The sequence below is a fragment of the Entelurus aequoreus genome, linkage group LG10, assembly GCF_033978785.1.
Source record: "Entelurus aequoreus isolate RoL-2023_Sb linkage group LG10, RoL_Eaeq_v1.1, whole genome shotgun sequence".
Taxonomy (NCBI): domain Eukaryota; kingdom Metazoa; phylum Chordata; class Actinopteri; order Syngnathiformes; family Syngnathidae; genus Entelurus; species Entelurus aequoreus.
Window position 1 is genome coordinate 28,333,820 of NC_084740.1, and position 27,721 is coordinate 28,361,540.

The 27,721-nt window shown below is 38.7% G+C and overlaps 1 protein-coding gene across 3 annotated transcripts in view; it reads right to left on the reverse strand.

The window, feature by feature from the left end:
* The window catches only part of clmpb (CXADR like membrane protein b), a 183,642-nt gene that overhangs the window by 70,874 nt on the left and 85,047 nt on the right, over positions 1-27,721 (reverse strand). For 2 of the 3 annotated variants that reach the window (XR_009827463.1, XM_062060502.1), the window contains exon 1: positions 7,727-7,840. The exons of the other annotated variant lie outside the window; for it this stretch is intronic. Coding sequence is in view for 1 of the 2 variants with exons in the window: in XM_062060502.1 (XP_061916486.1) it covers positions 7,727-7,826 (100 nt within the window). In the remaining variant the exon portion in view is untranslated. Of the gene's footprint in view, positions 1-7,726; positions 7,841-27,721 lie in introns of those variants that run through there. 3 annotated transcript variants of the gene reach the window in all.

The window sequence follows — 27,721 nt, forward strand, 5'->3', positions numbered from 1 at the left end:
TTTGATTTCTTTGGTTAAGCCATTCCAAAATGTAATTCCACATACTGAATCGAGTGTGAACGATATCATGGAAATCCTAATTTGCACAAAACAATGGATGGGATGGATGGACAGGGCCAAGACCTATGTTGTCAATTATAGTCATAGTTTAGATTAAGTCAATCTGAACCCATTTTAAGAAACTTTATTGTCACACCAGCACACATGATGACACCAAATGTTGTACATCTGGTCCGAGATTTAGCCAATTGAGTACCCCAAGAACAAAAGTATGTACATACATATTTAAATACAACAGGATGTATATGGAGTAGGCTATAAATAGCATAGGTTAGTAGGAATACATGGAGAATATGATAGAATGAATAGAAACATAGAATAGATTGTGATCCTGTAGTCCAAATAGAATGTGAAAGCAATGACAGAAAACCAAACCAAATAAAAGCCCAGTTCAGCACAGACATATTCTGCATGATTTCAAGGCTGTGTTTACACTTGTCATATTTGGTTAAAACTAGTTAAACTAACTCCAATGCGATTCCTTGGCTAATGTGGTTTGCTTCGTCAAGTGAACCCGAAAGTTCACCAACAAAGCCCCCTCTCGTCAAGGAGTTTCGGTTTAAATAACTGTTTTGCATTTGGATCTTGTACATTTTGCATAATTTTGTTCTGTTTGGTTAAACAAGCTCTGGTGCAATTGCTCTGATAGTTTGTCAACTGCGATTCAGTCCCATCAGGATTTTGATGTCGTGATTGTGCCAAATCACGCATAATATGTGTGGCCTCTCAACTTTGTCCAAAGCCTGCAATTTCCTGGCACATTTTGGCCAATCATTGTAATTTTGGCCAATGGAATTCATATCTGAGAGGCGCCGCAATGGGCACACGTCAAACGTTTAATCAAAATGTTTGTTTCTTGGGACGATGAAGCAGGAATACTCCACGTAAAACAGTCTATTAACTCTTAATTGCTCAAACAGCACAATCGCCTTACTCCTGCATAGTTCAGACTTACTTCCGATTCCGAATTACAGCGCAAAGCCTTCTGGGTAATCTAGTATATAAACATTTAGTTCCTAGTATACAATTAATAACAGTTTTTTTCTTTCATTGCGAACATAACAGAGTGCATTTACATGTTAGAGATGTTGAGTGAGATGATAATCTATCATTGTTTCACATTTATTAGCAATAATTAATGCAACTGATCGTTCTGAACAGTTCAGAAAAACTCTTAACATGCAGAGGTAAATGTGTTGGAACATAAATAAATGTTTAAGATGAACAAACACTTTTCAAACGTAAAACATACAAAGAGAATGTCTGAACTTGTGGATGACAGAGCAGAGAGCGGACAATAAGGAAACCTTTGGTGGTGTTTCTTTCTGTAAATGTCAGCATGTGATACTAATATTAGTTATAAATAGTTAAAACAGCACAGTAATTTGACAATGATATATGAATATGTATTGTTACTGCCATCTAGTGTCTACTTTTAAATCTGTGTCGTACAAAACAGGTAAAACATCAATACAGTAATTAATTGTCTTACATTTTTTTCTTGAAATCCTGTTCTCTCTGAGGTTAAGGTTATGCCGGAAATTAAAATTCATAAAATCACAACTTTATTCAATGTTATTAAAGATAATAAGCGTTAAAACATTGCAACTTTTGTGGTAACTTCCTGAAAAAGTTGTCGCAAATTCAGCCATTTTAGGCTGCGACAAGCACAAAAAAAAGTCTGCTTGCAAGTGAATTCTGATCCGATTCTGTTCACTTCAACCTGACTTTGCATATTACACGGCTCTAAGAAATGGACCAGCTTTAAAATGACAGCAAAAAACATTGCAACATCACAAACATTTAATATTGAAAGAGGTTTTAGGCTGCTAATTTTAGGGGCTTTTAAACAGATACTGGATCCCAATGGTGCACTATAGTGCGTTTCTTTTAACACAATTCTCCATAAATGTTGAGTTGTGTACATTTTGTGCATTTTTTTCGTGTTGGCTGACACCAACGTTTGTTGTGATTGGTGGTTGGGGGTCGAGAGTGCAAATGCTTATCAGCAAACAGTAAAAAAATAATTAAATATGGATAATGATACGATGAATGTTCGACAATCCCGCACCAAACTATATTTTGTTTACAGAACGACTGCATGTGGCGAGTGTAGAGGTAGGTCTTTAGCTCTCTGGAAATTTTGCTGCCTTAACCTGGTTTAGATACCAAATTCTGGCATCTGAAACAACACTTCTCCGGCTGCTATGTTTAGGGAAAAGGGCGCAAATGGTATTGAAAAGCGATCACGGGTTAGTTCTAATACCTGACCGTTTACGGGAGAAAAGTGAAACCAGGGATGAGTTCAAAATGCACCAACGTGATTATATTGCACTTCCATATCATGGAGGAATCATTCATTATGAATCAAATATTTTCATACCTAAGGCATAAAAAACAGTTTGCAACCTTCTAAATACAGATGTAATATTATGAGAGCCCTCTAAACATGAAATAACACATTTGAGTCAACTTTACACTCTTCCAATCCAATATAGTAATGCCGACTGGGGCTGAGCCAATCAGTGGTCACGGTACTGAATTGTTTTGGTCTTCTGTAGTGGAAATCCCCAGTTAGTATTGATGTTTGGTCTCTTTAGTCCTTTTTTATGCTTGAAAATACTTAATTTAGGACCAAAACATTGTAAAAGTCCCAGTCTGTGGAACGCTCTCCCTGACCACCTGAGGGCACCTCAGACTGTGGATGCTTTTAAAAAAGGCTTAAAAACCCATCTTTTAAAAAAAGCCTTTTTATAGATTTGTATAGATATGCATGCTGGTTCTAGCTGTTGGGCTGTTTCTGGTTATATATTTTATTTGTTTTTATTATATTTTATTATTATTATTATTATTACAATTTTATTTACACTGTGGCACTTTGAGGTTGTTTGCTCAACGTAAAGTGCCTTTTACAAATAAAATCTATTATTATTATTATTATTAGAATATACTCTAAAAAAATTACAAATATATTTTTTTATTATTATTACAATTTTTTTTTTACACTGTGGCACTTTGAGGTTGTTTGCTCAACGTAAAGTGCCTTTTACAAATAAAATATATTATTATTATTATTATTAGAATATACTCTAAAAAAAATTAAAAATATTTTATTTAAATATGCGATAGGGTGACGTCGCAATATTTGAAGCGCGATGTGGCGACATACGTCTAAAACGTTGGAAACTGTCACTTCCAACTATGACCACAGCATCGATAGATATGTAGAGTGCCGCTCTCCATCATTTTCAGGAGACTGCATTGCAAAACAACCCCCTTTTTCCTCTCACGCGAGATCCACCAAGGAATGGGGCCATATGAATCCCTTCCCTACTATACGTGAACCAGATCAATGTATTCTTTTTTGTATTTTTTTCATTTTGCCGCCAACGTAAAAGTGGGAACACAGCTTTATTTACAAAACGAAATAAAAAATGAAATAAAACACTTTACATTCTTTTAAACCAATACAGTAACGCTGCCAGAGGCTGAGCCAATCGGTGGCCACGATACTTAACAGCACGCTCTGATTGGTTTAGACTCCTCTAGTGGCCACCTTACTTTAGTTTTGACATGTTTGGTTTATTTAGTCGTTTTTTATGCTTGAAAATACTTAATGTACAAAAATGTACATTATGCTCAAACATTTATTTATTTTTTAATTGGAAAAAAATATTCAAAATAATATTCCAAAAAATATTCCAAAAAATATTCCAAAAAATATATTTTTTAAATATTTAAAAAAATATTCTAAAAAATATTTTAAAAAAATATTTAAAAAAATATATGCACAGGTTGAAGTGGCAATATTTGAAGCGCAATGTGGCAAGGGACGCCTATACAACATTATAAACATAGAAAAGATGAAAAGTTGGAAACTGTCACAATGTCCAATCAGGCTGTGAAATGTCAGAGCGAACCAGATTTTTTTTTTTTTAATGTTGGTGCCAAAAGTAAAAGTGAACACAGCTTCATTTACAAACTTAATACAAATATGTTAGCATGCTCATCAGACGCGTGGCACGACTCCAAAGGTCATGTCACTGTGCATGTTTGTGAGTGTTTACATAGGCGGGGCGTCATTTGCACTCGGTCACCATGGACGTGCATGCACTGGCTGCTGGGAGTGTGTGAAGCTTAACACGTGTGCCAGTGTGACCGACTGATTAGTGGCGTTTTCATCGACTGTCTGCGCGCCGTCTGCCAGGCGAGGAGCACCCCAGACTGTTTCGCTCCTTCTAAGCGACGCAGCTGGTCGGGCGCCGCACGCGCCTGGCTTCCAAACACGCTTCCCGCCGCCGTCCCCTTGACATTTGAGCTACGTTCCAACCGCGGAGAGTCATCCGTGCGCACGAGTAAATAAAGCCCAGTGCATTTCGTGCGGCGAAGGTGTTTAATCAGCGTCTGCTTGGTCAACGAGAGGTTAATCTCATTAAACGTGCGCTAAACGGCATGCCGGGCATCATCTGACAAGACGTAGGCAAGTTAATTAAAAGCGCAATTAAAAGAAGACAGAGCGATATTGAAGAGCAGCGTCTTGCTGTATAGTCCGTCACAAATAACAAACCACAGGTGTGTCAAACTAACAGTGGTGGTTTACCAACTATTGCCAGTTACTTGCTGTTCAAATCAATGAAAGCTAATTATTTTTACCATGAATATTCATAAAATATGTACAAACACATCAAAGTGATTCTCACCTTTAAGTGACCCCATATTGTTTGCATTTACGTTTGATTTGGCTTACTTTTCTTCCTGCAGGGGTCTGTATCACTTTTAGGGGCACTTGGCCACATTGAGGAGGGTGGCAGGAACCCTGCCACACAAACAACTACAAATGTGCTGACTTGCTTTACGGCATACGTCACTCCCCTTTCCCCTTGGTTAAAAAGACGGAAGTTGATGCGAACGCCTACATGCCGCCAGAAAACAAAAAGAAGAAGAAGAAGAATGCCCAAGGGCAATTATTGCTATCATGGCCAAAGCTGCAACCAAAGAAATGAAAAGTTTTTTCTGAAGAGACAAAAAAAAGAAAACTGAATTTACTGGGATTAAAGGAGAGTAAAGGATCAACATTGGCCCGGCTTCCATTCGCTGGCTTGGGCTCAAAGAGGATGGATTTCAGACCGACGCTGCCTTGGCTCCGTTCTTGCTAAACTGTAAATGACTTTCGATGCTCAAATCAAAATGCTAATGCTAATGTCAGTTATCGGAAATCTGCGTGGTAGCAATTAATAGCCACCAGCGTGATCATTTTACTGCTACTTCCTTTCTTTGCTTCGGACCTGCATCCGCCCTGATACATTCTTGGTAGTAGCGTCATGTTTGTAGCGCAATCCAACATCATTTATTGATAGTGTCTGCTATTTAGCATCAGCATAGCCATTAGAGACGTAATATTTATGCTAATATTACGGCAGACATCATGTTAGTGTGACGCTATACTGTATGTGCTAGTCATCATGGGAAATTAGGTCTTTTTCTGGCAAAACACTACCGCTTTGGTCCACTGGCTCTGCCAAAAACAACCAAAACTGAAAGATCTTAAGTTTAAACTCAAAGTGTTTACAAAGTACAATAAATAAGAATCATGCACACTAAAATATGTTGGGTTAAAAAAATAACCCAATTTTAACCCAACTGCTAGTTCAAAAAAGGACGAGCCCCTTATTTGAGTTATTTTACTCAACATTTTGGGTAAATTTTTTCAACCCAACTTTTGTGTTGAATTATTTAACCCAAAAGTTGAGTTATGCGAACACAATGTTGGTTGATTTTTAACCCAACTATTGGGTTTAATTTATTCAACACAAAAGTTGAGTTATGATAACTTAATGTTGGGTTATTCCCAACCCAAGTATTGGGTTGCGCAATTTAGCGCTCCTTGACCAAATAGTTGGTTAAAAATTATACATTTTACTGCTGGTTTGTCCTACTCCTTCCCAACTACTGATCAAAATGATTTTTATTCCATTAAAATATACTCAAAAGCAAGATATGAGTGACATTTTTTTTACAATAATTGCCGTTTATGGTCATAGTAGTCCTATACAACGTGCTCAAATATGTTCATGCACATACTGTAAGATGTGTGATTGTAAATAGTGTTAATGAGATTCATCCATAGTAAAATTCCCTTCAAGAAAAGTTATTTTAAAAAAAAAAAAAGGCTTTTACCCAAAAATGCGTTACTTATTAAAAAACAACCCAAAAATGGTTCATAATTTTGATAACCCAGAAATTGAGTTAAAATATTACCCTTATAACCCATAAAATGGATTGCTCTTCATAAAAATGACTCCAAAATGTAACCCAACACTCCCAACTCATAAATTGGGTTATCAAAATAACCCAGCATTTTTTAGTGTGTGATAAACATCTTGACCTTGATAAAAAAAAAAAAGAAACTCATTCATTTCATGAAGGACAAATAAAAACATCAATGACTTTTCTGTTTTCTTTGATCATCAGTTTTACTGCCGTGTTACAGTCACCACTTGGAATTAAGTTATGCAAATAAACATTTACAAAGTGTTTCTTTGTATATAACTCACAACATACACTATATATCTGCGGCTTATAGTCCGGTGCGGCTAAGATATGAAACAAACATTGTTTTTCTACTAAAAATTAGTGGGTGCAGTTGATATACCGGTGCGCTGTATAGTCCGGAAAATGCGTTAATACATGTGATCAGCTACATAATGTCCCGGATCATGTTTTGTTTAGTCATGTTCTGTTGGTTTTGGAATCCCAAAGTTCCTGTTTTGTGCACCACTGGGTTTGTTTTTGTTGCCATGGGTACTAATTGGGTTCACCTGCCTCTGGTTAGTGGTCGGCACGCTCACCTGCTGCCGAGCACTAATCAGAGCTATTATATATTAGATATTATCGGCCGATAAATGCTTTAAAATGTAATATCGGAAATTATCGGTATCGGTTTCAAAAAGTAAAATGTATGACTTTTTAAAACGCCGCTGTACGGAGTGGTACACGGACGTAGGGAGAAGTACAGAGCGCCAATAAACCTTAAAGGCACTGCCTTTGCGTGCCAGCCCAATCACATAATACCTACGGCTTTTCACACACACAAGTGAATGCAAGGCATACTTGGTCAACAGCCATACAGATCACACTGAGGGTGACCGTATAAACAACTTTAACACTGTTACAAATACGCGCCACACTGTGAACCCACACCAAACAACAGAACAACAACAGAACAAATACCCAGAACCCCTTGCAGCACTAACTCTTCCGAGACGCTACAATATACACCCCCCGCTAACCCCCCACCCCCCACCCACCTCAACCTCCTCATGCTCTCTCAGGGAGAGCATGTCCCAAATTCCAAGCTGCTGTTTTGAGGTATGTTAAAAAAAAGAATCCACTTTGTGAATTCAATAATAAATATGGCAGTGCCATGTTGGCATTTTTTTCCATAACTTGAGTTGATTTATTTTGGAAAACCTTGTTACATTGTTTAATGCATCCAGCGGGGCATCACAACAAAATTAGGCATAATAATTTGTTAATTCCACGACTGTATATATCGGTAGCGGTGATATCGGAATCAGTAATTAAGAGTTGGACAATATCGGAATATCGGATATCGGCAAAAAAGCCATTATCGGACATCTCTAATGACAATAAATCATATTCCTACCTTCATGCTTTCGATCGGAGTTGTCCATCTGCATCTTGGAAGAACGACCTTGCAAAAACATGCGACCCCCACGTGACAGAAAAAACAAGAATACCAACATGTTGCATATAGCAAACAACGAAGCCAGACTGAGCGTGGCGAGAAAGGTGAATAAATAGCTCCGATTAGTGCTCGACAGCAGGTGAGCTGGCCGATCACTAACCAGAGGCAGGTGAACCCAATTAGTACCCATGGTAACCAAAACAAACACAGAGGTGCACAAAACATAACTGAACATGACTAAACAAAACATGATCCGGGCCATGGATCATGACACATAAAACTCTGATCGGATACATTTTTGTGTAATATAGAATACAAACCCCATTTCCATATGAGTTGGGGAATTGTGTTAGATGTAAATATAAACGGAATACAATGATTTGCAAATCATTTTCAACCCATATTCAGTTGAATATGCTAAAAAGACAAGATATTTGATGTTCAAACTCATTTTTTTTTTCTTTTTTTTTTGCAAATAATAATTAACTTAGAATTTCATGGCTGCAACACGTGCCAAAGTAGTTGGGAAAGGGCATGTTCACCACTGTGTTACATGGCCTTTCCTTTTAACAACACTCAGTAAACGTTTGGGAACTGAGGAGACACATTTTTTAAGCTTCTCAGGTGGAATTCTTTCCCATTCTTGCTTGATGTACAACTTAAGTTGTTCAACAGTCCGGGGGTCTCCGTAGTGGTATTTTAGGCTTCATAATGCGCCACACATGTCAATGGGAGACAGGTCTGGACTACAGGCAGGCCAGTCTAGTACCCGCACTCTCTTGCTGAAATAAGCAGGGGCGTCCATGGTAACGTTGCTTGGATGGCAACATATGTTGCTCCAAAACCTGTATGTACCATTAATGGTGCCTTCACAGATGTGTAAGTTACCCATGTCTTGGGCACTAATACACCCCCATACCATCACAGATGCTGGCTTGTCAACTTTGCGCCTATAAAAATCCGGATGGTTCTTTTCCTCTTTGGTCCGGAAGACACGACGTCCACAGTTTCCAAAAACAATTTGAAATGTGGACTCGTCAGACCGACGGCGTTTCTGCGTGTTGTTGATAAACGGTTTTCGCCTTGCATAGGAGAGTTTTAACTTGCACTTACAGATGTAGCGACCAACTGTAGTTACTGACAGTGGGTTTCTGAAGTGTTCCTGAGCCCATGTGGTGATATCCTTTACACACTGATGTCGCTTGTTGATGCAGTACAGCCTGAGGGATCGAAGGTCACGGGCTTAGCTGCTTAACGTGCAGTGATTTCTCCAGATTCTCTGAACCCTTTGATGATATTACGGACCGTAGATGGTGAAATCCCTAAATTCCTTGCAATAGCTGGTTGCGAAAGGTTTTTCTTAAACTGTACAACAATTTGCTCACGCATTTGTTGACAAAGTGGTGACCCTCGCCCCATCCTTGTTTGTGAATGACTTTTATACCCAATCATGGCACCCACCTGTTCCCAATTTGCCTTTTCACCTGTGGGATGTTCCAAATAAGTGTTTGATGAGCATTCCTCAACTTTATCAGTATTTATTGGCACCTTTCCCAACTTCTTTGTCACGTGTTGCTGGCATCAAATTCTAAAGTTAATGATTATTTGCAAAAAAAAAATGTTTATCAGTTTGAACATCAAATATGTTGTCTTTGTAGCATATTCAACTGAATATGGGTTGAAAATGATTTGCAAATCATTGTATTCCGTTTATATTTACATCTAACACAATTTCCCAGCTCATATGGAAACGGGGTTTGTATTTCCCTCATGGTGTCTTATATACGTCATGAGTCAGACCACGAGACAGCGTTTCAGCTTCATGTAAAAACCTTTCGACATACATCGTGACGTAGGGTTTGCACGGAGACGCTTTCACGTAACGTGAGCGTCCAACAAGGCTCCCCGTGCGTCACACAAGGAGGCCGTGCAGGCATGTATCCCGCTAGCTCGCCCGCCCCGCGGGTACCACTGGCGGCCGCGGCCTGCCTCCAGATGAATCATAAACAACCGCCCGGGCCTCCGTGACTTAATCCCCTGTGACATCGCCACAGGGAGACGGAGAAAGCGGGAGGAGAGAGGAAGGCAAACACGCCGCATGCTCAACTCGCAAGTGAATTAAACATCGCAATGAATGTGCATGAGGTGTATGTGAGGATACGCCGAGGTGAGGTCGCGGTTTGACAGGAGATACAGAAAGAAGCACGGGAGCGGGGGGTTATATTTGGACTTGTTGGAGCCACAAGTCTCTGTTCATGTGTGCGTTATGCAAATGTCACTCAAATACGGCCATGAACGTGTGGCGTCCTACGCAAGGTGGCAGCGAAGGCCATCTTCAAAATAGCGCTTCTGAAAGCGTCGCCTGCAGAAAGCGGGCTCATTAATTTATTTTCGGAGCCGGAATGTGGAATCTTGCACTGAGACATGCGATGTTTCATCCTTCAGGCTTCAGCACACAAGCGGATATAGTTTGAAAATCAAGAAGAAGGAGGAGGCCGTTTGCTCCGAACCGAGTCAAGGTGCCGCACTTTTTTTTTTTTCCCCGGGAAAGTTCCGAAAATGATTTGCCGGCACTTTTCGGGTTGTGCTGATCCAAGGGGCTTTTGTGTTTTTGAGATTAATGAAATATGTTTTGCTCTTTGGCATTTCAGAGCCCACGCAAAAGGTTACAAACAGCCCCGCCGACCAGCCGGAGGTTTATGTGGCGTGCCGGCGACAATATTCCACTCACTGTGAGATACCATTTTTCTTACAGTATATATCTTCCTCCTATTATTGTACATCTGCCCTGTACTCCTACTGGACACAATGATGCAGTATAAAGCTGGTGCATATTAAAGTATAAAATATGATACAATATGTATCCAGGACCTCTTAGCTCAACCCAGTCTCTGCAATTGTATTGTATTGGCTCAACAGAAATATATCAATATGTCATAATTGCTAATATGTAGACTTAGATTTAGACTTTGACAAACTTTATTGATCCACAAGGGAAATCGTTCCACACAGTAGCTCAGTTACAAAGGATGGAAAGTGTAAGTATGGAAAGGATAATGCAGGTATAAAGTAGACTAAAAATGTACCGTCGTAGCAATATAAAATATAACTTATATGTAATATTTACATATTATATTTACAGCATATAATATATACTGATATACTGAATACTGATGTATTTAAAAAAAAAGTCATTTTTGTGTATTCTTCAGATAGCAAATACCTTTTGTCATTTTTTCATTGTTACAGTCACCACTTTGTGCCCTTCGAATTCACGGCTTCACTCTGTTGTGTTTTTAAAAAATATATATTTGTTGAAAAATCATATCAGCGTCCTTGACTATGGCCTATTACTAGATAGATAGATAGATAGATAAATAGATAGATAGATAGATAGATAGATAGATAGATAGATAGATAGATAGATAGATAGATAGATAGATAGATAGATAGATAGATAGATAGATAGATAGATAGATAGATAGATAGATAGATAGATAGATAGATAGATAGATAGATAGATAGATAGATGGATAGATAGTACTTTATTGATTCCTTCAGGAGAGTTCCCTTTAGGAAAATTAAAAAATCCAGCAGCAGTGTACAGAATTGAGATCAAATTTAAAAAGTAAAAAGTCAGTAATGGGGGTATAAATGGAAATAAAATAGAAAAAAAATACAATAAGAATACAAATAAAAAGCAACAATAACAATAAAAATATAACAGTAAAAATACAACAAGAGAAACTGGGCAGTAGTGACCATGTTATGAAACAGTATTTTGTTGCAGTTTATTTCAGTATTGTCTCTAGTCAACCATATGCATATTTAAGCTAATGTAATGCATTTTAGCCTACAATAAGCATTTGCAAGCATACAAATGGCCTAAAAAATGTAATCATTATCATCGAACAAGTTGCAATATTTTCACATGTTGTGTTTAAGAACTGTGTGCGGATCTAGAATAATGTGCAGTATGTTTTGCAGTAGAGTATATGTTGTATTTTCTATTTTTCCATGTTGTAACCATCAAAGTTAAAGTTAAAGTACCACTGATAGTCACACACGCTCACGCACTAGGTGTGGTGAAGTGAAGTGAAGTGAAGTGAAGTGAAGTACATTTATATAGTGCTTTTTCTCAAGTGACTCAAAGCGCTTTACATTGTGAAACCCAATATCTAAGTTACATTTAAACCAGTGTGGGTGGCACTGGGAGCAGGTGGGTAAGGTGTCTTGCCCAAGGACACAACGGCATAGCTAGGATGGCGGAAGCGGGGATCGAACCTGCAACCCTCAAGTTGCTGGCAGGGCCGCTCTACCAACCGAGCTATACCTCTCTGCGTTTGACCCATCCCCTTGTTCCACCCCCTGGGAGGTGAGGGGAGCAGCCAGCAGCAGCGGTGGCCGCTGTGAAAATATTGCGACTTTTTCGATAACATATTTGATTTGTAATTCCCTTCAAGCACTAACCAAGATAAACGGGAGACAACTGTATAACAATAAATGATTATGTTTCTTAACTTTTTTAAACTTGAATATAATTAGCTATTTATTCATCACTAAGAACATATTATATATATATATATATATATATATATATATATATATATATATATATATATATATATATATATATATATATATATATATATATATATATATATATATTTTTTAAATTTATTTATTTTTTATTTATTTTATTTTTTTTAATTTTTTTTTTTTTCTCTTATTCTTAGATACACTCTTATCATACAGTGTATAATTGATTAAAAACACGTAATCGTGCCTTTTTTATATTATAATTTAATGCATGATATATATATATATGTATATATATATAATTTAAAATAAATAGGCAATTGATTAAATATTTGTTATATTTTATTACATTGTTTTTTTAATATTTTTATAATGATTGGCAACATTTTATGACTGATGCTGTAAAATACATCAGACTTCCTGCTGGCTGCGTGACGCCGCCTTCATCAAAAGTCGACCTATTTTAAGCAGAGCGCCGCTTCCTAGCGCAAACAAACGGGACCAGAGTCGACGTCATGATGAGTGACGGCACAGAATGGGCGGCGACGGCTAAGCTCCATAAGAAGAAGAACAGGTGCGCCTCGTAGCTGGACGATGACAATAGCATAAGAGAATGAGGTGAGGGGATGAATCAAAATAGACGCACACATCTCACCGCCCCTGTGGGAGAAAACGCTTGTCTACCACAGCGCAGAAGTATTATTTGTGTAGGCTTTAGCTTTTTAAGGGTGGTTGACTTATTTTTACACTTGCATAAGGTAAAACTGTGTTGTTGTTTATTTTCAGCTTAACTTTTATTTTTTTAAATATACAAATAAATGACCAGACATGTCTTTAACGGCATGATGAGGGGTTTTTTGCCCTGATGTGGGATCTGAGCCGAGGATGTCGTGACTTGTTCAGCCCTTTGAGACACTTGTGATTAAGGGCAATATCAGTAAACTTTGATTGATTGACTGTAGGTAAGTCACATCACTTCCACTTCAAAAAGGTGCGTGCAGTCAAACAGTGTGTTGTATTGTACCGTGTGGCAAAATGCAATCAAAATAAACAAACAGCTGACATAGCACTCCTTTTAGAAAGTCTTTCGCCGTCACATAAATGTTCCAGACTAAACATGACAGCGAACAATACAACAATCCCCTGCGTCGTGCATCCATTTGGAACAGTTTACTTAGCCCACGTGTAGGCAGTCAGGTAGAATTTGCCTCCTATCATCCTTGCTGGATTAGTGACTAATCTGTGTGGAGGTCAAAAGAAAGGCTTTTCTTTTGTCATCTTGCTCTTATTCATATTTCACTTGTGGCTCTGCATGAGAAGAATAACACTAATAAGGGCGGGATAGATGGAAATGTGGAGCAGCCTCTGAAACGGATTATTGCACATTTGTGTGCACTAAACGTCCTTTATTATCAATCATATATATATATATATATATATATATATATATATATATATATATATATATATATATATATATATATATATATATATATATATATATATTACATATATATACATATATATATATTACATATATACATATATATATTACATATATATACATATATATATTACATATACATATATATATATATATATATATATATATAAATATATTACATATATACAGTATAAATATATTACATATATACAGTATATATATATATATATATATATATATATATATATATATATATATATATATATATATATATATATATATATATATATATATATATATATATATACACAGTATATATATATACACAGGATATATATCCATCCATTTTCTACCGCTTGTCCCTTTTAGGGTCGCGGGGGGTGCTGGATTCTATCTCAGCTGCATTCGGGCGGAAGGCGGGGTACTAAAATAACCAGCGCGCTCTATAGTCGGAAAATACGCTAATTGCGAATATAAATCAGTGAGGGATGAGGAACTCAAAATAATAATACCTGGACTATAGGCCTCTACTTTCTTCATACGATTCCTACGTTTTTTTTTTTAATGCTGGCAGCCATAATGCGAATAGTTTAAAAAAAACAAAGTAAGCAAAGACACTGAAAAAGTGTGCTATTGTTTGTGATATGGCACCATCTTTTGGACACATGTCTTTACTGCAGCTGCTGCCGTGCCCTTTTGTTTAGAGCTTTCAACCGGACATAGAAGTGCCATGCCGTCTTCTAGCCGTCCAGAGCGTTTTTAGTCATATGGATTCTTCATTCATCAGTCAAAACAACGTTTGTAAGTTTTACAATACAACTAAAACAACTCTTACTTACTAAACCGTCCCATGTGTGATGTCTGTAGGAGTGTTTTCATACATATTTGTGTGTGCTATTGTAATGTTATCAAGCGAGCGTCATTAGCTTTAGCCAACATGCTAACACGTTTCCGAGTGTCTGTGTTAGTCATTTTACCTTACAACGGCATTGTTTTTTTGTTTTTTTCAGTTTCACAAATTCCTCAGTAAATTCACCAAAACGTCACCGTGGAGTTATTGAGTCTGTTTAGCTGATTGGAGAGCGAGCTTCTGCAGCTAGGGGGTCCATGACGATTACTTATGTTTTCTTCGATCAGCCGTTTTACTGCTGTGTTACAGGTTTCGTTTGGAAACAACTAAGGTATGTAAATAAAACATTTTCAAAATATTTCTGTGTATATATCTGCGGCTTATAGTCAGGTGCGGCTAGTATATGGGAACATATACTTTTTTACTAAAATTGAGTGCGTGATGCTAAAATAACTAGTGCGCTGTATCGTCGGAAAATATGCTAATTGCGAATATAAATCAGCAAGGGACGAGGAAGACTATCTCCGGCTTGCTTTAACCAGCGTCCTCTGCAGTGGACATTTGTTTTGGTCTGTTGCATTTGCCAGAGATACACATTTCAGCAAAAACCGTCATGCAAAACACAAATGTCCACCGCATTGCTCGCTGACTCCCAGGAGGTTAATGAGCAAAAGCCATAAACAGGACGTCCTCTTGGCTTGCTGTTTCCTCCCAGGCTGCAGTGTGCACATACCTAATTGCACAGCGCCGAGACACTGCTGAGATTATGCATGTCTGGCAGATTCCTAACATGTGCACGCACGCCTGCACCGGGGAGTAATGCTGTCCTAAGCACTGTGCCGTGCACCTACTGCACTGCAAGACCTTCAAGCCCCGGCGTCCTTCGTCCCTGAGGTGTCCTCCATGACTCCCATCCAGTGCGGGCGGGAAGAGCATCCGCATGATAGTCGGGGTTTAACAGGAGAACGGGTGGGGGTGGGGATGGGTGCTCTTCCTGTCCTTTGTCCCCATACAGTAAATAACAAGTGTCCTCTAGCCACCGTGCAGATCTATGCATCGCACATGCTAATGTTGGCAGTAATGAGGCTAATTTTGATTCCGCACACAACCCTTTCATCCCCCCCACCCCATAGCTATACCCTGTACAATATGTGGCCATCATCTCAACAGCAGGGAAACCAATGAAGGCTAATGACATTTGAAGGGCTGATGCCAGTGAATTCTTGAAAGAAAAAAGAAAAAAAGACAAAAGTATAGCTACTGTAAGCGCCACTGGCTTTTGAGCAGGAATTAGCAATAATGTCATTGTGTCGGCGTCACCTGAATGTCACTGGCTTTTTAATTGTGAAATGTCAAAGGAAAGAAAGGCTGCAACTTGGTATGAAATCATGCAAAAATGGCCCGCGGCACAAATTGTATGTGGAAAAAAATGCTACTTTTTAGCACTTCAGTTACATGATGGTAATAATGAAGTGGGTATTGTTGTGTTGACAGTAGTGTTGTCCCGATATATTTTGGTAACGGTACCACAATGTATTTCGGTACTTTTCTAAATAAAGGAGACCACAAAAATTTGCATTATTGGCTTTATTTTAACAAAAAAATCTTAGGGTACATTAAACATATGTTTCTTATTGCAAGTTTGTCCTTAAATAAAATAGTGAACATACTAGACAACTTGTCTTTTATTAGTAAGTAAGCAAACAAAGGCTCCTAATTTAAAGTATCATATTGTGTTATTTATCATTCTATTATTTTGTAAAAAATATTAAGGACGAGTGGTGGAAAATGTATTATTAATCAACTCGTTCATTTACTGTTAATATCTGCTTACTTTCTCTTTTAACATGTTCTATCTACACTTATGTTAAAATGTAATAATCACTTATTTCTCTGTTGTTTGATACTTTACATTCTTTTTTGGATGATACCACGAATTTGGGTATCAATCCGATACCAAGTCATAACAGTATCATACATCGGTCATATTCAAAGTCCTCATGTGTCCAGGGACATATTTACTGAGTTGATAAACATAATATACATTTTAACAAAACTAAAGAAGATGTTGAGATGCCAAAAAATATTGACATAATCATAGTAGTATATAGTTCACTAGGTGTTGTCAAAACAAGAATTACCGCTCCGCTTCAACTTAAAGAGTCCATTCCAGATAGTAAATGATAAATATGTTATTGATTTACATAAACACCACTGTTCTCTGTTTGAGTCATTTCACTTGATCAAGCCTTTTCTAACATTACACACTACAAAATAATTAAAGTATGTATATTTCGTGCTGATACGGTATCGGAACAATATCGGTATCGGCCAAGAGTCAAGGCTCCAATATCGGTACTCTATTGCAAGTGAAAAAGTTGTATTGGGACACCTCTAATAATAATAATAATAACAATCATTTTAATGATAGTAACTATATTTATAATAATAATAATATATTCTTAATATTAATAAACCATGCACACAAACTATGCATAACACTAATATTATTTATAATATTTGTAGTATATTTATTTAATATTATCATTATTATATTAATAACAATATTAAAACAAAATTCCTCTACAGCAGAGGTTATATATATTTTTATTTTTTCATATAATTTAGATATGTTAAGGGCAAAAAGTAGCATAACGGTTACTCAATCCCTGTATATTGTAGCGTCTCGGAAGAGTTAGTGCTGCAAGGGGTTCTGGGTATTTGTTCTGTTGTTGTTCTGTTGTTTGGTGTGGGTTCACAGTGTGGCGCGTATTTGTAACAGTGAAAATGCATGTATATCAATAATAATAATATAACTGTGTTTTAATGTGGTTTTCTTATAAAATGTCACTTAATTGAGAACGGACAGGGGATTGAATGGTTCCACTGTGTTCCCTCTGGTGCCAATTTTGGGACGATGCTACAGTAAAGGTTGGTAAAAGACGCTGAGCTAAGGGCTTGAACACGTGCCATTGTAAATGGACCGTCGTTAATGGACTGCTCCGCTGTTCCAATGTTTCATTACCGCCAGCCGCCTTAATGACGAGGGGTAGGGGGAGAGGGGGAAAGTGCACAGGGGGTAAAAAGTGCATCTTTCAACTCCTAAAAATTTTGTTTTCATTATCATCACATATGAAAAAAAGGCTTTCAGCAGCCCACTTCAAGGTTTTATGGCGCTCCAGCGGCGCGATCCCAGCTGAGATCGAGTGCATTATGCATTTGGAGCTGCTCTGCAGCACAGTCCAGACAACATCCGCCCATGTGGGCAAAAGGTGGCGCCCTGGGATTTTAGCCTGGGATCAAATATTCAGGGGTTAGAGGTCAAAGCCGTCACAGCTGCTCTAGAGTCCCATGGGCTCATGGACTCTAACACATACACTACATACTCACGTAAGGCTAAACATGACATGGAGGACATTCTATCCAGCCTAAAACAAACATAACATAAACATTGATTGATTGAAAACACAAATCAATGTAACTTATTAATAAAGGTCTATTTTGCAACAATTTTAAACAAGTTGCAGGTGTAAAGTTAGCAAAAAAAATAGCCTTGATGCTGGAAAGTCTATTTGAATCAATCTGTTTTGTGTATCTGTTGCTTTAATGGTAATATGAATTGTCCACGGCACTCTTCGAAAAGCGTGTTGTCCACAGACCTGGGACTATAGTCAACAAATAATCTAATTCAACAATAATTAAATTAACTTGATCATCTAAAAATTGCCAGGGTCAAGTGTTTTTTTTTTGTTAGTTTTTCATCTGTCGATTTTTGTTAAAATAAAGCCAATAATGACATTTTTTGTGGTCCCCTTTATTTAGAAAAGTATCGAAAAGTACCGAAATACATTTTGGTACTGGTACCAAACTGATTGGAATCCCACGTCCGTAGTAACTAACAGTTTTATTTTAGGATGAGTAGCAAAGCCTGTTTTTTTCATTATGAATACAATTTTCCTTTATGATGTCCCACATTTCAAGAGCGACCATTTTGACTACCCCTTCTTGCAAAAACGAAACATTATTTTAATATAATATGGGACTTAGAATCACCTCGTTACGTGACATCGTCAAGTTTTCAAACCTTCTGGTGCAACATTTTAGCAGCCAGCCTAAAGGAAAGTGCAGCTCGACTGTCAGCAGTTAGACAGATGCTACAGGAATCCGAAGAAAGAGCCAATATGTTGCGCAAATGCAGTGGATTAAAAAAAAAAACAGTACAAGTTTCCACATTCGGGAAATGAATTGTTGAGGGTTGTTTTCGTAAACACACTCCTGAGTCTCTGAGGAAATATTTAGGTGCTTCAATTCCAGAAACACAACGGAAAAACAGCACCCCCCCCCCCCCCCCCCCGTCATTCTGGTTGACCCCTCGTGTTCATGACCGACTGACATTCCTCACTCGGGTTCTGTCTGAGCTTTGTTTGGATTAGCTGAGAGGGAGCAGACCCCCATCCAAACACACTTCTTCAGTCCCAGTGGCTGCAGCCCCGCCACACGTCAGCCCGCCGCCGCCGCCCTGGGCTCAAACAACACAAGCTCACGTCACACACTCCGGTACACACACCACCCAAAACCTCATGTGGTGTAAGTACATTTTCTCAGAAGTCCGTGCACACACACACACACACACACACACATACACACACACACACACACTCCTGTGGCCTTATACAGGCATGGTGGCAAACCATTGCCTTTCATGGGAGCTGACTCCCTCACGACAGCCTCCTCCCAGGAGGAGGGAGGAGGGAGGAAGATGGAGATAAAAAGCCGGAGGAAGGGAGAGAGTGAGAATGTGATGGAAAACAGAGAAAAGATGAAAGCCAGGGAGGAATAGAGAAGGGATGGAGTGTTCTGTGTTTAGCTCGGGGTCGACCGACCTCTCGACCCTTCTTCACCTGCGAAACTCAACGCTGAATTAAAGCTGCAAACCATCAAATTTCAGGAAGATGGGAGAATGTGGAAGGAAGTAATGACCGTTATAATTTTGTGTGGATATTAATGTGTAGGGGCAGCATGGTGGCACAGGGGTTAGTGCGTGTGCCTCACAATACGAAGGTCCTGGGTTCAATCCTGGGCTCGGGGTCTTTCTGTGTGGAGTCTGCATGTTCTCCCCGTGACTGCGTGGGTTCCCTCCGGGTACTCCGGCTTCCTCCCACCTCCAAAGACATGCACCTGGGGATAGGTTGATTGGCAACACTAAATTGGCCCTAGTGTGTGAATGTGAGTGTGAATGTTGTCTGTCTTGCTGTGTTGGCCCTGTGATGAGATGGTGACTTGTCCAGGGTGTACCCCGCCTTCCGCCCGAATACAGCTGAGATAGGCTCCAGCACCCCCCGCGACCCCGAGCCGGACAAGCGGTAGAAAATGGATGGATGGATTAATGTGTAGTCCTGATCAGACCCAAACCTAAAAGCCTTATCACTAAGGTCAGCAACCTGCGGCTCTTTAGTGCCGCCCTAGTGGCTCCTTGGAGCATTTTTTTTTTAAGTATTGGAAGTGGAAAACAATGGGGGAAAAAAGTAAGTAAGTATGTTTTTTTTTTTAGGACAAACATGACACAAACCTTCCCAGTTGTTAGAAAGCCCACTGTTTAATATGTTTGTGTGTATGCTTCACTGATGAGAGTATTTGGTGAACGTCGTTTTGTCCTGCTAATTTTGGCGGTTCTTGAACTCACCATAGTGTGGACAGTTTGTTTACATGTACAATATTTCGCTCCTTCTTTGTCTCATTTTGTCCACCAAACGTTTTATGCTGTGCGTGGATGCACAAAGCTGAACTTTGTTGATGTTATTGACTTGTGGGAGTGCTAATCAGGCATATGTGGTCCGTGCATGACTGCAAGCTAATTAATGCTAAAATGCTATTTAGGCTAATGTATATAAATAAATAAAAAAACGAAAGAAGATCTTGTGATGCCAAAAAATATCGATGTAGTCATAGTGGTATCGACTAGATACACTCTTGTACTTAGTATCATAACAGTGGATGTCAGGTGTAGATCCACCAATGGAGTTTGTTTACATTTTGACGCTGGTGAGCTACGGTGTGTAGTGAAGCATGTTTAGCTATTCATGGTACTACACTAATACCGGTATACCGTACAACCTTAGTGGCGGGGGCTAAGTTTTTTTAATTTTCAAGTGGGGTGCTAGAGAGTTAAACACTAAGGGCCTAAAAAATGTGATCAAATTGGGAGAAAAATAATGCACGCAGCAATTAAAATAGTGCTCTCGCAGCCTGCTCGGGCTTTAATAAATGTAGAAGAATGCTTAAAGCGTCCAAAAGCTAAAATGAATACACAACTAAATCCCATCTCGGTTTCCATAAATAAGTTGTCGTTCTGTGAGAGATGTTTCCCAGAATAGGCCGTGACTTGTTTTTGCAGTGTAATGCAATGATTTAGGCAGGCGGCAATTAGCCCTGACACTTACAACTCCAACATGCACGACTGAATACCAAAGAAGAACAGATGCTAATCAACAACTTGGGGGAAAAAAAAATTCCAAGTAACGGCCAAAAGTAGTGGGGGCAACTGACGATGTGACCTCATCCTACACAAAAGCAAACAAATCGAGTATTCTGACATATTTTACTTGATTACAAAATGACTCAAAGGTAAATCCTGCATACATAAGTACTATGAAGTGCAAAAATAATAAAAAATATACCTTAAAATGCATGTAAATAGTTTATATCAGCCACAAAAAAAATCTAAACTCAAAAGGAAAACTGCAATATTTCACTTTTCTATGCATTCTATATTGTAAAAAAACGCTAGTAAGAGGCGGCTAACAATGCAGGTAATGGGGATACGATCTATTCCGCTTATTAAGCTCTCTAAATACACCCAAAAACTTAGTCTGCATATGATGTAGTAACTTGCCAAGCTTGTGGCATAGTATTAAAAAAGACTTGACGCTGAAAATGCAGCCAAAACTGCATCAACAAGGTATTGAGCATGGGCTGTGAATACGTATGTACATGTAAATGCTGTTTTTTAATTTTTAATACATTTGCAAAAATATATAATAATAAAATAACGTTTTAAATTGTCAATTATTGAAGTACAAGGAAGAATAACTGCGGAGGGGGGCGTGGCCTGCGGGCCTGCCGCGGAACGGGGTGTGCCAGGACCGGCCTCAAAGACAGCGACAGGTGAGTAGATGGCCCAGGTGGGCCTTGTTATCTAATCACCTGTTGCCTTTATTAGCAGCAGCTGGTGCGAGACACGTTGTTGGAGTTGGAGTGGGAGCCAGAGAGAGAGAGAGAGAGAGAGACAGACACAGAAAAATACATTTTGCTGAAAAGCAAAAACCTTGCACTATTTAATGAAAATAAAACAGTGTTGTACCCCTGATCCGGGCTCTCGTGGCAGTGTGTGGTGGTCCGAGGAACCCACTAGAGGGCAACCTCTACAATTACATTGGTAAATGTCTTCAACTTGAGGACAATAAGATATATTTATCTAACCTCGTTATGAAGAAAAGTGGTGTATTTACACAACATTGATTTGTAATGTGATGTAATGTAAAAATGTGATGCATTATTTTGAAACTGTATATGTGTTCAAATAAACCCATCTGAATCTGTATCTGAATCTGAATATGGGGTATTGTCTGTAGAATTTTGAGGACAAAAATGAATTAATTGCATTTTGGAATAAGGCTTTAATATGACAAAATGTGGAAATTGTAAAGTGTTGAATACTTTCCGGATTCCCTGAATATTGTGTTTTTATTAATTTTAGTTATTTCAAAAAATAAACAAATTTTTAAAAGATGTTTTGATTGATTGATTGAGACTTTTATTAGTAGGTTGCACAGTGAAGTACATATTCCGTACAATTGACCACTAAATGGTAACACCCGAATAAGTTTTTCAACTTGTTTAAGTCGGGGTCCACTTAAATTGATTCATGATACAGATATATACTATCATATATACTATCATCATAATACAGTCATCACACAAGATAATCACATTGAATTATTTACATTATTTACAATCAGGGGTGTGGAGGGGGGGTGGGGGGGGGGGTATGGACATCAAGTAGTGGACATAGAGAGAGAGAGAGAGAGAGAGAGAGAGAGAGAGAGAGAGAGAGAGAGAGAGAGAGAGAGAGAGAGAGAGAGAGAGATCAGAAGGCATAAGAAAAGAAAAAGTATCTGCATTTGATTGTTTACATTTGATTATTAGCAATCCGGGGAGGGTGTTAGTTTAGGGTTGTAGCTGCCTGGAGGTGAACTTTTATTGCGGTTTTGAAGGAGGATGGAGATGCCCTTTCTTTTATACCTGTTGGGAGCGCATTCCACATTGATGTGGCATAGAAATGTGCTTTTTGAGCACATTCAACAATAGAGTACTGTATTTTTCGGACTATAAGTCGCTCCGGAGTATACGTCGCACTGGCCGAAAATGCACAATAAAGAAGAAAAAAAACATATATACGTCGCACTGGAGCATAAGTCGCATTTTTGGGGAAAATTTATTTGATAAAATCCAACACCAAGAATAGACATTTGAAAGGCAATTTAAAATAAATAAAGAATAGTGAACAACAGGCTGAATAAGTGTACGTTATATGACTCATAAATAACCAACTGAGAACGTGCCTGGTATGTTAATGTAACATATTATGGTAAGAGTCATTCAAATAACTATAACATATAGAACATGCTATACGTTTACCAAACAATCTGTCACTCCCGATCGCTAAATAATATCAAATCTTCCTCCTCGGTGTCGCTCCTGGTATGCGCTGCTAGCGTCCATTCTTTCTGCTGCTCTATCGCCGTTTTCTGCTGCATATTTCACTACGTCCAGCTTGTAATCTGCAGTATATGATTTCCTTTTCGGTGCCATTTTAGTTCAGTCCTTCTCAGTTTTTATAAGTTACCGCCAACGTTGATGTGATCCATTTTAATAGCTATGGCAGTAGCGTATAGCATATAGCAGTTAACATTCCAAAACCCACAATGCATCTCTGCCATGACCCGCCCCCCGCCGAATTCTTATTGGTTGGCGTGTGAGTGACGATTGTTAACGTGTGTGTGACGATGGCTGCCATTTGCTTCGTCGCTCACGCGAATGAGATAAATAATATTATTTGATATTTTACAATAATGTGTTAATAATTTCACACATAAGTCGCTCCGGAGTATACGTCACACCCACGGCCAAACTATGAAAAAAACTGCGACTTATAGTCCGAAAAATATGGTAATATGAAAGTTTTATATTGTTACATCCCTCGTTCTTGTCTTACATAAGGATTGAGGACGATGCGCAACATTTCAGAAAAAAGTGCAGCTTTCCTTTAATAAAACTCAGCCCACAAAGCTTCCTTTCAAAATAAGCAAATAAAAAAGCCCACATCTGGACTTTTCGTGTGCTCTTTATAGCACATTTTACAATTAGAACAATAACTGTGCAACTTCAGAGCACGATCTCTGTGGTGCCGAGTGGGGGGGGGGGGGGGGGGGGGGGCTTTTATGATGGCATATCCCTGTTTTGCGGCTCCAACAGGAGATTCTACTTGAATAAACAGTAAGACTCAAGTCCTGCCGCATGACTCAGGGGAGTCATCTCCGCACTCATCACAAATGAATGAGCGGGGCCGAGGCAGCAGTACATGTGCACAACACGGCAGGGATGCTGTAGCGCTAGGAAGGGGCGTTTATGGATGTGGCGGAAATTCGCGCTGAAGAATAGCAACTCTACAGCAGGGAAGAGATTCATATGGCCCCCATTCCTGGGTGGATCTTGCGTGAGAGGAAGAGGGGTCGTTAATCCTTTTGCAATGCAGGTTGCTGCAAATGATGGAAAGCGCCACTCTACATAGCAACTGTGGTCAAAGTGGAAATTGCCACAAAACACATTTTAAGATATTCAGCACTCTACTGCCATCTGGTGGCTAAATTAGACAGCGCAACCCCTCAATTTGTCACGTTTCATGTGTCAGGTAAACCACAACGAATCTTCCTACTGTACGTTTAGGCATGGTGATGTTTTTTTAAGGATTGTGCATGTAGTTGGGAATGACTCTTAAAGGGGAATTTTGCCATTTTGTTCACAATCATTATGAAAGACATGACAACAGATAGATATATTTTTTTTAATGCATTCTTAATATTAAATAAACGTCCGCTTACAGCGCAGCCAATGGGAGCTCCATGAAATCCAATCATTCAAAAACCCGCCACATTATTTTATGTGGGCCGCGAAAGCCTGGAAATAATATGCATTGATATAAGGCTTAATCTTTTCTTACTAAATATATTTGTTCTTTCCCTTTTGACATTCAAAATCATGTACTGCATGCAATTGCATATCTTTTAAAATTCAATTGAATCAAAATCTAAATATTATCATGTATTCCAAAAATATTTTTTGTTAAAACAAAGATAAATACTTAACTTAAATATCTGCTTGACTTATGATTTCAAAACTAATTATCAATCACATTGATGATTAGGCAATAGATTTTACGGTTAAATTCCGCCGACTGAGTTTTTTTTACTGTAAAATCCACTTTGGTACTGTTTTTCTTCCATATACAGTAAGACACTAAAACACTAAAAAAACAACAATTAAAACAAGATTTTATGGTAAAAAAACAAAAACAAAAAAACTGGCAGCTTTGTTGCTTGAATTTTACTGCTAAAAACAGTGCTATTGTTTTTCCATTTATTAAATGTTTTTATATGCTGTAAAAAAAACACTGCTTTTACTGTAAAATTCTGGGGACTGAGCGGCCAGTTTTTAAAGTAAAATTGTAACATTTTTTTTGCAGCTTATGTAAAAAAATATATTGTTAATGTATTATATTTATACATGCATTACTCAGTGTTAAACGCGGCCCTCTGAGGGCAACCATAACTGCGATGTGGCCCTAAAAAAAACGAGTTTGACACCCCTGCTTTAGGGGCTCCGTACATATATACTTACATCATATATATTAAACCTCAATGGAGGTGTTTGGATGTTTGCGCAGCTTCCAACCGCTCCATTGTAAGCAAACTTTTGATCGCATGTATATGATATTTAGAATGCAATTTTTTTTTAAATAACATCCATCGTAATGTCTTTCATAATGATCGCGATTGATAGGCAAAATTCCCCAAAAAGTGCAGTTCCGAGGGTAAACCGGCTCTCAGTGGATGCTGACCACCGCGTTGCATATGTATGATGCACAGCAGTCAGCCGAGTGGGTGTGAGATGACTTCCCAAATGAGTCACCGGCCCGGGTGGAGCTGCTCTGGATGGCGGAGGACGAGGCTGCCAATATTCGCTGTCAAGGGCCGACCTGACAACAGTGAGTGGAATAAATAGCGAGGTCATAAATCGGGGCTGCACCGCGTCCACTCTTAAGAGCGGCCATCTTTGCGCCGCGGGCCGGCTTTAGCGCATACCAGCGTTACGATACTTGGCTGGCTCAGCCCTCCAGGAAAAATAATGCATGTTCCCATCAGTAATGCTACACTGCAGTGCTCGGCTCACACCGCCCCCTCCCACTACTGCTCTTATGCGCCCGGGAACCAATCCATCATTCCTGAGTATGTTGGCCTCAAGGCATTGCCTGGGAGCTCTCTCATCCCCCCCCCACCCCCCACTCCCTCCTTCGCTCTCCTAAATGTAATGAGAGGGAGACACACAAAAAAGAGGAGAAGTCAAAAAGGGTGCCAAACCGAAGAGGAGGTGAGTCACGGACAGAACCACAAGGTGATGGAGGGTGAAGGAGACAGGAGGGTGTAATGCCGTGGGAGCTCTGTGGGCCGTTCCCACTTGGCCACAAACATCTACTTGTGAAAGTTTGCATGGTAGAATCCCTTTCCTCTCAAACATGGTTCGAACCTGAAGCGTCCGTTATTTAGCGGAACTACACAAACTTTGCAATGGGTCTTGCAGCTCAAATGTCCACTGCAGAGGACACACGGTTGTCAGAAGTGAATTTATGTTCCAATCAGGGTTTTATAATGCTGATTCCGATCATCCATGAGTGAGATTAGCCGATACCGATTCCAACCACCTAAAAAAAAAATCTAATTGAAAACATTTGTATGCTTGTACAACACTTAAAACATTTAGCATATCAGTATGTGGAATTAAATTTTGGAATGGATTAACCAAATAAATCAAACAAAGCACCAATGTGATTCAGTTTAAGAGACTGTTCAAACTACAAGTGTTCACAAAGTACACAAAACTGGATGAACATCTTCAACCCTTTTTTTTTATTGAGACAAATATTATTTACATATTTAATATTTGTTTGCTCACTACGGTATATTATTTATTTATTATTCATTTGTTCACTGTTCTGTTACAGAGAACAGAGGAAATTGGATACATTTGCAATGGTATGAAAAGGGGTAGGATCAAATAAGCTCTGCTTCTTCCTACTCCTTTTCCGACGTGCTGTAATGAAACAACTGGAAATGTGTGATGCATTACATTGAATCGTATGTATGTTCGAAATAAACTGAAACTGAACTGAACTGAACCTGTATTAACTGTAAATAACTCCAGTTATTTATGGCGAGTGCTTTTGACGGTTTAATAATAGCAACACAAGAAACTACTTCCTTAGACTCGTTTAATGCATACAATTGTTTGATCAAAACCAAGTCAATAGTACACAATAACTGAACAAAAGTAAACTTTAATATCTACTACTCATTTTTTAAATCCTTTGGTTTGTTGCTCTAAAAGTCCTTCTGTATCCAGGGAATTGCCCCCTGGATTTGTAAACATTTAAAAGAAAAATATTTTGACAAAATAAAAACATCGACCTATCCACGCTATTATTGACCATATACTGTTATTACCCTTGGTATCGACGCCATCAAATTAAGGATCGATCCGCCCTCCTCGACTGGTCGTAACAATGCTGACACACCAAAAGGTATTGTTATATTATCCTCTCTCTGGACTCTTATAAATCCACCGTACTTCTTAATTTCCTGCTAATATCTGCTTACTTTCTGCTGTAACAAGGTTCCATCTACACCAGGGGTGTCAAACTCATTTTAGATCGGGGGCCACATGGAGAACAATCTACTCCCAAGTGGGCCGGACTGGTAAAATCACGGTTGACAAAATAAAAGAATGG